General features: G+C 46.2%; 1 protein-coding gene across 2 annotated transcripts in view; it reads left to right on the forward strand.

Annotated features, from left to right (window-relative positions):
* Nucleotides 1-12,933, forward strand: part of POLDIP3 (DNA polymerase delta interacting protein 3) — a 33,210-nt gene that overhangs the window by 14,538 nt on the left and 5,739 nt on the right. The window contains exons 2-7 of one of the 2 annotated variants that reach the window (XM_003783139.2): nucleotides 1,158-1,548; nucleotides 2,899-2,985; nucleotides 4,443-4,538; nucleotides 5,081-5,260; nucleotides 6,367-6,444; nucleotides 11,339-11,468. In XM_003783139.2, coding sequence (XP_003783187.1) covers nucleotides 1,158-1,548; nucleotides 2,899-2,985; nucleotides 4,443-4,538; nucleotides 5,081-5,260; nucleotides 6,367-6,444; nucleotides 11,339-11,468 — 962 coding nt within the window. The remainder of the gene's footprint in view (nucleotides 1-1,157; nucleotides 1,549-2,898; nucleotides 2,986-4,442; nucleotides 4,539-5,080; nucleotides 5,261-6,366; nucleotides 6,445-11,338; nucleotides 11,469-12,933) is intronic. The other variant, XM_003783140.2, reaches the window with a different exon arrangement.

Below are 12,933 nucleotides of genomic sequence, written 5' to 3' on the forward strand. Positions count from 1 at the left end.
AAAAAAAAAAAAAGAAGCTCCTTAAGAGGACAGCGCCTGTGGCTCAGTGAATAGGGCGCTGGCCCCATATACTGAGGGTGGCAGTTTCATACCCAGCCCTAGCCTAACTACAACAACAAAAAATAGCCTGGCGTTGTGGTGGGTGCCTGAGGAGGCTGAGGCAAGAGACTCACCTAAGCCCAAGAGCTGGAGGTTGCTATGAGCTGTGACACCACAGCACTCTACCTGAGGGCAACAAAGTGAGACTCTGTCTCTAAAAAAAAAAAGTAAAAATAAAGAGAAGACATTGACATAGGAGTCCCCTGGCAGGGCACCTGCCACAGGAGCGGTTGTTTATGGGAACTGGAGTCAGGCCTTGTGGGAGTGGACAGGTAGAAAGAGGCAGAAGAAGCCGGCAGACCCTAGGGAAGATCTCTAGCATTCTTCTTGGGAAGGTTTTCTGTTCACCTTTGAGCTGCTGAAGGCTAACAGAGGAACCCCAGAAAAAGAATGATGCCTGTTTAAATCATTTCCAGTTGTAATTTCTGTATTTGACGTTTTGGTTATTGCAGAAAAACTTTATTTTTCTTTTCTACCAAGACTATGGTCTAGCCCTTTAGCTCTAAGCAGACCTATATGTTTGTTCTCTTGGTCCTAGCCCTGTCGATGTGTCTTCCTCCATTATAGGTACTTGTTAATCATTGAGCCTCTCCAAGCCTATTTCTCCCACTGTTCATGGGCGTAGGGTGCTGAGAGGGCTGAGAATGGATGATGGAAGAGAACATGGATATAGAAGGGACTTGGAAACTAAAATCGTTCTTCAGATGGGTGTGATTATGGTATTTGGAGCGTATATTTATTCTGTTTGACTGGCATTGTTTGGAGGTTATTACCCATGGAGGAATATCAAAGCAGTTGGTGAAGAGAGCAAAACAGTCTTAATTGGTGATAAAAATCATCAGGCCCACCTACCTAATTTTTTTTATAGGGCAAAGTTAAAAGCCATGAAACTAAGAAACAAGTCCTTTATATAGGCCGGATTGCTTACTTAGGCACTGGCTGGGGGCTGCTGCTTCCCAGTTTCTCTCAGACTGCCTCTGTGCCCACTATTCTCATGGTTCTGCTTCCCTGGGCTGCTGTTGGTACCCGAATCCACTTATTGCAATTTGTGTTTGCAGGCTCAGTGCCAGACCAGGAGTTGGAGGTGTTCGATCTAGAGTTGGGATCCAGCAGGGCCTTCTCAGCCAACCAACACGCACAGCAACCTTCCAGCAAAGATTTGATGCCCGGCAGAAAATTGGCCTTGTGGATGCCCGGCTCAAGCTAGGAGTCAAGGATGCTCGGGAGAAGCTTTTGCAGAAAGATGCTCGGTTTCGGATCAGAGGAAAAGTGCAGGATGCCAGAGAGATGTTAAACTCCCGCAAGCAGCAGACCACAGTGCCCCAGAAGCCCCGTCAGGTAACTGATGCCCGAGAGAAGATCAGTTTGAAGAGGAGTTCTCCTGCTGCCTTCATGAACCCACCCATTGGGACAGTGACACCTGCTCTGAAGCTCACCAAAACCATCCAGGTAGGTTGCAGCCTTTACCGTAAATTCCTAAGGTAGGAAATTAACAAAGGAAGATTGAGGCAGGGGGTCCAGGAGCATTTGGACAAAAATACAATTCTTCCAAGTGTTGGTATAGCACTTTGTTGCTTAGAAAGGCTTAAGTACATTATAGTCAAATAATCATAAGAGAATGGCAAGGTATTATCTAGTTTTATTTTTAAAAAGGTAGGGGGCTGGGCATGGTGCCTCATGCCTATAATCCTAATACTCTGGGAGGCTGAAGCAAGAAGATTGCTTGAGCTCAGGAGTTTTGAGACCAACCAGAGTAAGAGTGAGACTCCATCTCTACTAAAATAGAAAAATTAGCCTGGCATCACAGTGCATGCCTGTAGTCTCAGGTACTTGGGGAGACTGAGATAGGAGGATCACTTGAGCCTAGGAGTTTGAGGTTGCAGTGAGCTACAGTGATGCCACAGTACTTTAGCCTGGGCAACAGAGCAATATTCTGTTTCAAAAGTTGAAGTGGTCCATGGATTTTAAGTGACTTCCTTACTTCCCAAATGAGATAGTAATGGAAGAAAGAGGGGAAAGGAGAGAAGACTTACTGGACACATGCTGTGTACCAGGCACATCACATATATGATCTTATGTTCCTCATTCCGGCCCTAGGAGTTTTATAAAAGAAGAATCTTGGCTCAGTGCCTGTAGCTCAGTGGCTAGGGCGCTGGCCACATATACCAGGGCTGGCAGGTTTGAACTGGCTGTGGCCTGCCAAACAACAATGATAGCTACGACAACAACAAAAATGCCGGGTGTTGTTGTGGGTGCCTATAGTCCTAGCTACTTGGGAGGCTGAGGCAAGAGAATCACTTAGGCCCAAGAGTTTAAGGTTGCTGTGAGCTGTGATGCCATGGTACTCTACCAAGGGTGACATAGTGAGACTCTGTCTCAAAAAAAAAAAAGAATCTTGAGTCTCAAATGTGAAATATGTCCAACACGATACAACCTGCCAATGGGAAGATCGGAATAAGAACCCAGTTAGGTCTGGCTTCTAGTTCCTTATCCTGGCCACCCTCCACAGCTGCCACCCCAGAGGGAAAGAAACTTCATTTGCCCTCTGCAGCAGCTTGGGTGGTAGGAACAGCAGCAGGGGTAAACATTTATTGAGCCAAGTTCATTAAGCCCTACATGTGCATTACTACGTGGTCTGTGGGTGATTTTTCTTCCTATCACTTCCTGCTGTGGGGTAAGGCATTATGTATAGTGCAGTGACCAAAAGTGTGTGCCCACCATGTATCAGGTTTGGTGACCCCTCCTCAGAGGACATGCTTGCACCCTGTGGGATGAATTGTGACCACTGAGTATTTCTAGGTTCCACAGCAGAAGGCCATGGTACCACTTCATGCCCATCCTGCTGGAATGAGGATCAATGTTGTCAATAACCACCAGGCCAAACAGGTAGAGTGTGTGTGTGTCTGTGTGTGTTTGTCAGTGGTGTACACATACATGAGTCTGTATACATGCATATGTCTTAATGGGGCCTACTTGGGTTGTTTGACTGAGGCCTGCCCTAGGTTCTCAGTTTGAAAGTATTGGAGGACAGGTTACAGTTGACTTTTCTGTAATTTACAAGTTTTAAGAAAATCCTTAATGGCAGAGGGGAAATGTAAGTGGCAAATTAAATTATTAATATTTTATTATGAAATTATTCTTTTTTAAAAAATTGAGAAAGTCTCACTTTGTCACCCTCTGTAGAGTGCTGTGGTGTCACAGCTCACAGCAACCTCAAACTCTTACTCTCAAGTGATTCTCTTGCCTCAGCCTCCCTAGTAGCTGGGACTATAGGTGCCTGCCACAATGCCCAGCTACTTTTTATTGTTGTAACTGTTCAGCAGGCCTGGGTTTGAACCCACCAGCCCTGGTACCTGTGGCTGGCACCCTAACCACTGAGCTATGGGTGCCCCCTGAAATTTTTTATTCTTTTATTAAGTGTTTAACACTGAAATTTGCAGAATGTCCCTCAAGTTCTTATTGTCCAAACCCCAACCACTTTTGAGATTTTGCCGTAGTTCCTTAAGTGTCATCACTTTTAACTTGACAGGTAGTTGTAGTTGTGGTTGTATTCTTACCCAATTTTATGCTATTCTTTTTTTTTTTTTTTTTTTTTTTTGAGACAGAGTCTTGCTCTGTCACCTGGGCTAGAGTGCCATGGCCTTAGCCTCGCTTACACCAACCTCAAATTCCTGGGTTCAAGCGATCCTCTTGCCTCAGCCTCTTGAGTAGCTGGGACTACAGGTGCCTACCACCATACCGGGCTAATTTTTCTATTTTTTTAGTAAAGATGGGGTCTCACTTTTGCTCAGGCCAATCTCAAACTCCTGGCTTCAAGCAGTCCTTCAGCTTTGGCCTGTTAGAATGCTGGAATTACAGGCATGAGCCACTGTGCCCTGCCTGTCACTCTTTTTTCCCTTTGCATTTAAAGCATTTTTCTGTGATGTTTCACATTCACTGTAAACATTTTTGTAATTGCTTAATCCACTGAGTTGACATTCTAGTTTATCTAAACTTTTTCCTGTCATTTTCACTGATAGAGATCCTTCTGCTATGAACATCTTTGTTCAATGAAGCTCTTTCCAGGGTTTGGATTTACTTATATAGGCCAGATTACTCAGGATGGACTTTCTGAACCAAAGGATATAAATAAACACTTTAGGGACTCTTGCTAAGTATTACCCACTTGTGAAAGGCGCTTTTAGACTTGAGCCCAGCCTCCAAGGTTGGTCTTCCAGGTACCTGACTCGTTTGCCCACTTCTCCTAGGGGCCCTTGCTGCAGCAGTCATCTCCCTGCTGTGCTTGTTCCAGATATCTGTTGAGGGCCTGCATGCCACAGTAACTAAGATTTCTTTATTCTCAGAATTTATATGATCTGGACGAAGATGATGATGGCGTAGCTCCCATTCCTACTAAACAGATGAAGTTTGCAGCCTCAGGCAGCTTCCTGCACCATGGGGTACGGCATTTTGTTTTCCTTACATACTCTTATGTGTCTGATTGGGTAGATCGGAGAGCTTTTGGAGAATAGGGCCTTTCAATGCAGAAATATTTTTTATCTAGCAAAAGGATGATGCCACGGCATTCTACCAAGGGCAACAAAGTGAGAGTCTGTCTTCAAAAAGAAAAAAGTGGGTTTCTGTGCCCAGCTAGACAGAAACATATCCAGACATGATCTTGACTAAACTTTTGGCCTTCTGACCAGCCTCTAGCTGTAGAGGTTTAGAAAGTCTGAACAGTGTAGATGAGCCTGTGGTTCTTAGGTGAGTTTTCAGGTTGAGGCTGTGTGGAAACTCCCTGCCAAGAGCCCCGCATTTCTTCCTCCCCTTCCCTGTGGGGTGTCACTAGCAGCTTTTTTGGCTGTAGACTTCTAATGGGGTTGGAGAGCTGGGGGGCATTGACGCTTTATCCTTTCAGCTAGTTGTCAGCACCTCACCTTAGGGCTTCTTCAGAAGAGCCCAGGACTCTGGCTTCTCACATCCTTTCTGTGCTTTTGTTTAGTCTGGGCTGAGCAGTTCTAAGCTCTCCATGTCCAAGGCCCTTCCTCTCACCAAAGTGGTTCAGAATGATGCCTATACAGCACCTACTCTCCCCTCTTCTGTTCGAACAAAAGCTTTGACCAACATGTCCCGGACACTGGTGAACAAGGAGGAAACCCCCAAAGAGCTGCCACCTGCTGAGGTGAGGTGAAGGTGACCACACTAGTTAGGAATCAACCTGTGCTAGGTGTGTAAAGTGCTGCATTTTCTCCATTGGGTCCTCTCAATGTGAGGTTGGCAAATCAAGACCTAGGGACATCTGCCCTCAAAAAACTTGTAGGCTTGTGGGGACAGCAGACTGCAGAGAGATTGCTGTCATAATAGGGTAGAGGTTCTCCCAGAAGAGAGGGCTGGGAGTGCTCAGGAAAGAGCACCTCATCCAATTTGGGAAGTCTGGGAAGGCGTTTAAATTTCAAGAAAGTGGCTCAACTGGCTAATGTGCCAGCCATATACACCTGAGCTGGTGGGTTCAAATCGAGCCCGGGCCCGCCAAACAACAGTGACTGCTGCAACAAAAAAATAGCCGGGTGTTGTGGCGGGCGCCTGTAGTACCAGCTACTTGGGAGATGGAGGCAGGAGACTCAGTTGAGCCCAGGAGTTGGGAGGTTGCTATGAGCTGTGATGCCATGGCACTCTATACCCAGGGTGACAGCTTGAGGCTCTGTCTCAAAAAGTAAAATAAATAAATAAATAAATTTCAAGAAAGGGCCATTTGGCTCAGTGCCTGTGGCTCAAGCGGCTAAGGTGCCAGCCACATACACCTAAGGTGGCGGGTTCGAATCCCCAGCCCGGGCCCGCCAAACAACAATGATGGCTGCAACCAAAAAATGGCCAGGCTTTGTGGCGGGCGCCTGTAGTCCCAGCTACTTGGGAGGCTGAGGCAGGAGACTCGCTTGAGCCCAGGAGTTGGAGGTTGCTGTGAGCATGATGCCATGGCACTCTACCCAGGGGGATAGCTTGAGGCTCCGTCAAAAAAAAAAAAAGAAAGGGCCAAGTGAGCCTGGGAGCACAAGCAGCATTCCAGACAGAAGCTTAGGGCCTGAGAGGCCTGGGCATTTGGGAAGGGGGAGAATCCATGTCTTTAGCATAGAGTAAGGGGGCTTTGGTGGGTAGTGAGCTCCAAGGGGCCTAGTTGTGATGACTTTCTGTGGATATGTCCTGTGGGTCTTCCTCATCCTATGCTGAGAGTAAGTTCTATTGCATGAGTCTGTGCCCACTGGCTTCTTAACACTCTTCTCTGTGTGGCAGCCTATCCTCAGCCCTTTGGAAGGCACCAAGATGACTGTGAATAATCTGCACCCTCGAGTCACAGAGGAAGACATTGTTGTAAGTACTGTAACAAGCCAGAAATTGAAATCTCAAATCACTTCTGTGGCAGAGGTCTCTAAGACCCACCCCCAAGTTTGATGATTTGCCCATAGTTGTGTGCTGGGGTAAGATTTATCAGAGTTAAAGGATATAAAACTAATGGCTCCTTAGGTGGCGCCTGTGGCTCAGCAAGTAGGGCGCCGGGCACCAGCCCCATATACCAAGGGTGGTGGGTTCAAACCCGTCCCCGGCTGAACTGCAACCAAGAAAAAATAGCCGGGTGCCTGTTGTCCCAGATGCTTGGGAGGCTGAGGCAAGAGAATCGCCTAAGTCCAGGAGTTGGAGGTTGCTGTGAGCTGTGTGATACCCCAGCACTCTACTGTGGTGATAAAGTGAGACTCTGTCTCTACAAAAAAAAACAAAAAACTAATGGCTCCTGAGGCAAAATCTGGGAAAATGAGGCTTGAGTATCCAAAATCTTCTCCAGTAGAGTCATACTAGATGCGCTTTATTCCCCCAACAACAAGTTGTGGTAACACATTTGAAATCTGGGAAGTTTGGTGGCGCCTATGGCTCAAAGGAGTAGGGCACCGGCCCCATATGCTGGAGGTGACAGGTTCGAGCTCAGCCCCAGCCAAAAACTGCAAAAAAAAAAAGAAAAGAAAAAAGAAATCTGGGAAGTTTATTAAAGACTTAGTCCTGGAGGTTAACTGGGGACTGGGCATATAAGTGTTCTCTGCCTGTCACGCACCAGAATTCTACACTCTGGAAGGAAAGCAGGTGTTCAGCATAAACCATATTGTTCATACTGTTTGGGCTTTATCGGTGGGGTGGTGGGAACTCTCAATAAGTATAACTTCCAAGATAGCCAAAGGCCAGCCTTGGCCAGCCTTGGAAGCCATCAGGCCAGCTATGTCTTTTTTTCTCCGTAGCTTCCAAACCAGGGCCAGTTGCCTGGCCTGAATCTCAGGGTCTTCAGTCCCACTGTGCAATGTCCAGTGGTTCATATTTTTTCATGAGTCTTTGGAACATTTTGCTTCCTTGGGGATGAGAGTGAAAGGAGTGAGATAGATTGGTGGTGTCTGCCTTTCTGGTCCATCCCACCTTACCTGCGGCAGTCATGGTCAAAATCTAAGCCAGGTGCCTGGTAAATAGGGGCCCAGGTGTAACCAGGATTTCTTTTTAACCTCATTTTCACCCAAAAGAACCATCCAGGCCGGGCACGGTGGTTCTCACCTGTAATCCTAGCACTCTGGGAAGCTGAGGCAGTTGAATTGTAGAACTCACTGGTTCGAGACCAGCCTGAGCCAGAGCGAGACCTCATTTCTAAAAAATATCCGTGCATTGTGGTTGGTGCCTGTAGTCCTAGCTACTCAGGAGGCTGAGGCAAGAGAATTGCTTTAGCCCAAGAGTTTGAGGTTGCTGTGAGCTGTGATGCACTCTACCAAGGGTAACACAGTCAGACTCCATCTCACAAAAAAGAAATGAACCATCCACACACGCTTTGTACTGTCAGGTCAGAAAATGAATGCAATTAGAGAATCCAGCCTCTCCCTGCAGCTTAGTCCTAGGTCCTGTACAGCCCACACTGGCCATTGCATGTAAGTCTTAGTTGTGAAACACACAGGTATTGTGTGATTGATATGAGAACTAAGCTATGAACCGTGCACATGAGAATCAAAATTGTAGCCTACTTTATGTGATATTTGACAAGTTGTGAAGAACTAAAATTTGTTTTTCTGATTATAAAAGTAATGACAGCTACCATTCATTGAGCGCTTAATACTGTATGCCAGGCACTTTATGCAGAATATTTGAAAATATATAATAGTGGAAAACTAAACAACTGGCATCACCACTTAGAGAAAAATTGCCAATAACAGTCTTTACTTTTCTACCCAAATAGATAATCTCAAGAGAATAGTATTAAGGTTGGAATTGCATCTCGTATCTTGTAGTCAGGCCCCTACATCTGTGGGTTTAACCAAATGTGGACTGAAGACAGTTAAATATTTTTAAACAGTTGGGCACAGTGGCTCACACCTATCATCCATACACTGGGAGGCCAAACTGGGAGGATCACTTGAGGCCAAGAGTTTGACACCAGCCTGGGCAACATACTGAGACCTCATCTCTACAAAAAAAAAAAAAAAATTTTTTTTTGAGACCGAGTCTCAAGACTGTCACCCTGGGTAGAGTGCTGTGGCATCACAACTCACAGCAACCTCAGACTTTTGGGCTTAAGAGATTCTCTTGCCTCAGCCTCCCAAGTAGCTGGGACTACAGGTACTCGCCACGATGCCCAGTTATTTTTTTTTGTTGTTGCAGTTGTCATTGTTGTTTTAGCAGGCCTGGGCTGGGTGTATGTGGCCGGCACTCTGCCCACTGAGCTACAGGTGCTGCCCCCAAAATAAGTAATTTTGAAAAGAAAAAAGAGGCTGGGCGCCTGTGGCTCAAGTGGCTAAGGCATCAGCCACATATACCTAAGGTGGCAGGTTCAAATCCAGCCCGGGCCCGCCCAAACAACAATGACAGTTGCAACCAAAAAATAGCTGTGCGTTGTGGTGGGCGCCTCTGTCCCAGCTACTTGGCAGGAGACTCGCTTGAGCCTAGGAGTTGGAGGTTGCTATGAGCTGTGATGCCATGGCACTCTACCCAGGGAGATAGCTTGAGGCTCTGTCTCAAAAAAAAAAAAAAAGAAAAGAAAAGAAAAACAAGATACGTACTGAAAAACCATAAAAATCATTTTTTGGTCAGAGGAGAGACAGAGTCTAACTCTGTTGCTTTGGGTAGAGTGCTGTGGTGTCATACCTCACATCAACCTCAAATTTCTGGGCTCAAGCAATCCTTCTTGCCTCAGCCTCCCAAGTAGCTGAGACATTAGGCACCCACCACAATGCCTGGCTAGTTTTTCTATTCTTAGTAGACACAGGGTCTTGCTTTTGCTCAGACTGGTCTTGAACTCTTAAGCTCAAGCAGTCTACCTGCCTTGGCCTCCGAGAGTGTTAGGATTATAGGTGTGAGCCACCATGCCCAGCTATAAAAATTATTTTTTGAAAGAAATAATGTTTAGGTCCGTAGCACAGTAGTTATAGCATCAGTCACATGCAACAAGGCTGGTGGGTTCGAACCCGGCCTGGGACAGCTAAACAACAATGACAACTGCAGTAAGAAAATAGCCAGGCATTGTGACGGGTGCCTGTAGTCCCAGCTACTTGGGAGGCTGAGGCAAAAGAATCACTTAAGCCGAAGAGTTTGAGGTTACTGTGAGCTGTGATGCAATGGAACTTGACCGTGGGCAACATAGTGAAACTCTGTCTCAAAAAGCAAAAAAAGAAATACTATTTAAATAAAAAATAATAATTTAAACAATACAAATTAAGAAACCAATATAGCTTACAAACTATTTAAATAGCATTTACATTGTATTAGGTATTATATGTAATCCCAAGATTTTATTTTATATTTATTTTATTATTTATTTATTTGCAGTTTTGGCCAGGGCCAGGCTGGAACTCGCCACCCCCAGTATGTGGGGCTGGTGCCCTACTCCTTGAGCCACAGGCGCTGGCCCTATTACTCTCTCTCTCTTTCTTTCTTTCTTTCTTTCTTTTTTTTTGTAGAGACAAAGTCTCATTTTGTTGCCCTTGGTAGAGTGCTGTGGCGTCACAGTTCACAGCAACCTCCAGCTCCTGGGCTTAGGTGATTCTCTTGCCTCTCAGCCTCCCAGGCAGCTGGGACCATAGGTGCCTGCCACCCACAGCACCCGGCTATTTCCTTGTTGCAGTTTGGCCAGGGCCGGGTTTGAGCCTGCCACTCTAGGTATATGGGACCAGCACCCTACCCATTGAGCCACACAGGTGCTGCCCGTATTTTTTTTTATTTTTTATAGTCTCACTTTGTCACCCTCAGTAGAGTACTGTGGCATCATAGCTCACAGCAACCTCAAACTCTTGTCAAGCATTTCTCTTGTCTCAGTTCCTGAGTATCTGGGGGCTACAGGCACCCATCACAACCATTGCCCTGCTATTTTTATAGACAGGGTCTTGCTCTTGCTAAGGCTGGTCTCAAACCTGTAAACTCTGGCAATGTACCCGCATCAGCCTTCCAGAGTGCTGGGATTACAGCTGTGAGCCACTGCTCTCGGCCACAAGATGATTTTAAAGTATACGGAAGGGACTAGGAGTAGTAGTTGAGGCCAATAATTCCAGCGCTGGGGGGCTAAGGAAGGAGGTTAGCCCGAGACCAGCCTGGGCAACATAGTGAGACCCCAAACTCTACAAAATATTTTTAAAAATTACTTCGGCGCACACCTAGTTATTGAGGAGGCCCAATAATAATAATAATAATCCCAGTTATTGAGGAGGCCAAGGCAGGAGTAGTGTACTATGATGGTGCCACTGCACTCCAGTCTGGGCAGCAGAGTGAGTTCCTGTCTCTATAGAAAAACAAAAATGAGCATCCATGTATTTTAATATCTATAGGGGGCTCCTGGAACTAGTCCCCTACAGGCACAAAGGGATAAGTGCAGCTCTGTATCTTGGTTTTGATGTTGAACATGTTTCCTTTTATCATTAAAAACCATTTCAGGGATCTTTCTTAAGCCTCTTTGTCCTCACTACAACCCTTATGAAAGGTATTTGTAGGTGGGGAAATGGCTGAGTGCTAGTTTATACCTGTAGTCTGTTTGTTTCTCACTGCCAGCTCAGCTTGTCTGTTCCTTATCTGGTTCAGTGTTGGGACCTGTGAATGTCTCAAGAATACTACCTAAAACAGTCCCCCAAAATCTTGGCCACAGGGCATATTTAGCACAGTGCAGCCACCAGCCACCCTAGAGCCCTTGGAATACAGGCTGTAAGTGGCAGGCAGGCAGGAACTCTTTCCCCAGTCCCAACCCTCTTATTCTTTACAGGAGCTTTTCTGTGTGTGTGGAGCCCTCAAGCGAGCTCGGCTAGTCCATCCTGGGGTGGCAGAAGTGGTCTTTGTGAAGAAGGATGATGCGATCACTGCATATAAGAAGTATAATAACCGGTGTCTGGATGGTAAGTTAGGGAGAAAGCAGCCTCTCACTCTCCCACCCCTCTCTCCACTGCTGTCAGGCAGCAAGCTTTCCTTTGAGAGGGGTGAAAGGACATCCTGGTTTAGTCACCCCTTTGGGGCCTTTTGTGTACCAGGTATAGGCAGGGATATGCTCAATGTGGGCTCCATAGCACCCTAGGTTTTGTCCCTGTACTCGAACTTAAGTCCAGCAAGAAGGGAAACACCGTATCTCCATGGGTGTTCTCATAAGAGGTCTTGCCAAGGAAGCCAAAAAGCTACAGCCTTCCCCTTCTAGATGTTGGTCTGCTTAGGACAAAGGTTTCTCTGAGGTCTGTAGCCTTGTCTGAATGTTGGCACACCTACATGAGCTCTGCTTCTAGTGAGTAAACTACCGACGTTGAATTCAGATTCATATTATGCATCTCAGGACATGTAGAGAGTAACTGTGCCCTGCTCCTTTTTTCCTTTCATTTGTTCTTTCAGTGTGTATTGAGCACCTAACTATGGACCAAAACCCTGTGCTAAAAGTAGGGAAATGGGGAGTAATAAAAATAATACAACAAAATACTGATAAAAGACCTGGATCTGGCTTGGCCCGTAGCACAGTGGTTACAGCACCAGCCACATACACTGAGGCTGGCGGGTTTGAACCCCACCTGGGCCAGCTAAGCAACAATGACAACTGCAACAATAAAAAAAATAGCCCGGGGGAGGGGGCGGCGCCTGTGGCTCAGTCGGTGGGGAGCTGGCCCTGACCAAACTGCAACAGAAAAATAGCTGAGCATTGCGGCAGGCACCTGTAGTCCCAGCTGCTTGGGAGGCTGAGGCAAGAGAATTGCCTAGGCCCAGGAGTTGGAGGTTGCTGTGAGCTGTGTGAGGCCATGGCACTCTACTGAGGGTGATAAGGTGAGACTCTGTTTCTAAAAAAAAAAAAAACAGCCAGCTGTTGTGGCGGGCGCCTGTAGTTCCAGCTACTTGGGAGGCTGAGGCAATATAATCACCTAAGCCCAAGAGTTGGAGGTTGCTGTGAACTGTGACACCATAGCACTCTACCGAGGGCAACATAGTGAAACTCTGTCTCAAAAAAAAAAAAGACCTGGATTCTTATTGGCATATGGGTGAGCTCACCTTGAGGAGTCATTGATTTGAATTTCCTTAATGGCTTAATTTCCTTAATGATGTAGAGCAGCTTTCCATGTGCTTTTTGAGTATTTGTATATTCTTTGGAGAAATATCAGAATCTTTGTTTGCTTTTTTTTTTTGAGACAGAGTCTCACTGTTACCCAAACTAGAGTGCCATCTTAGCTCACAGCAACCTCAAACTCTTGGGCTATAGCAATCCTCTTACTCTTACCTCAGCCTCCCAAGGAGCTAGGGATGAGATGCCAGCCACAAAGCTCAGCTAGCTTTTTCTATTTTCTTTTCTTTTCTTTTTTTTTTTTTTTTTTTGAGACAGAGCCTCAAGCT

The sequence above is a fragment of the Otolemur garnettii genome, unplaced genomic scaffold, assembly GCF_000181295.1.
Source record: "Otolemur garnettii isolate 467f Iridium unplaced genomic scaffold, OtoGar3 scaffold00007, whole genome shotgun sequence".
Lineage (NCBI taxonomy): Eukaryota > Metazoa > Chordata > Mammalia > Primates > Galagidae > Otolemur > Otolemur garnettii.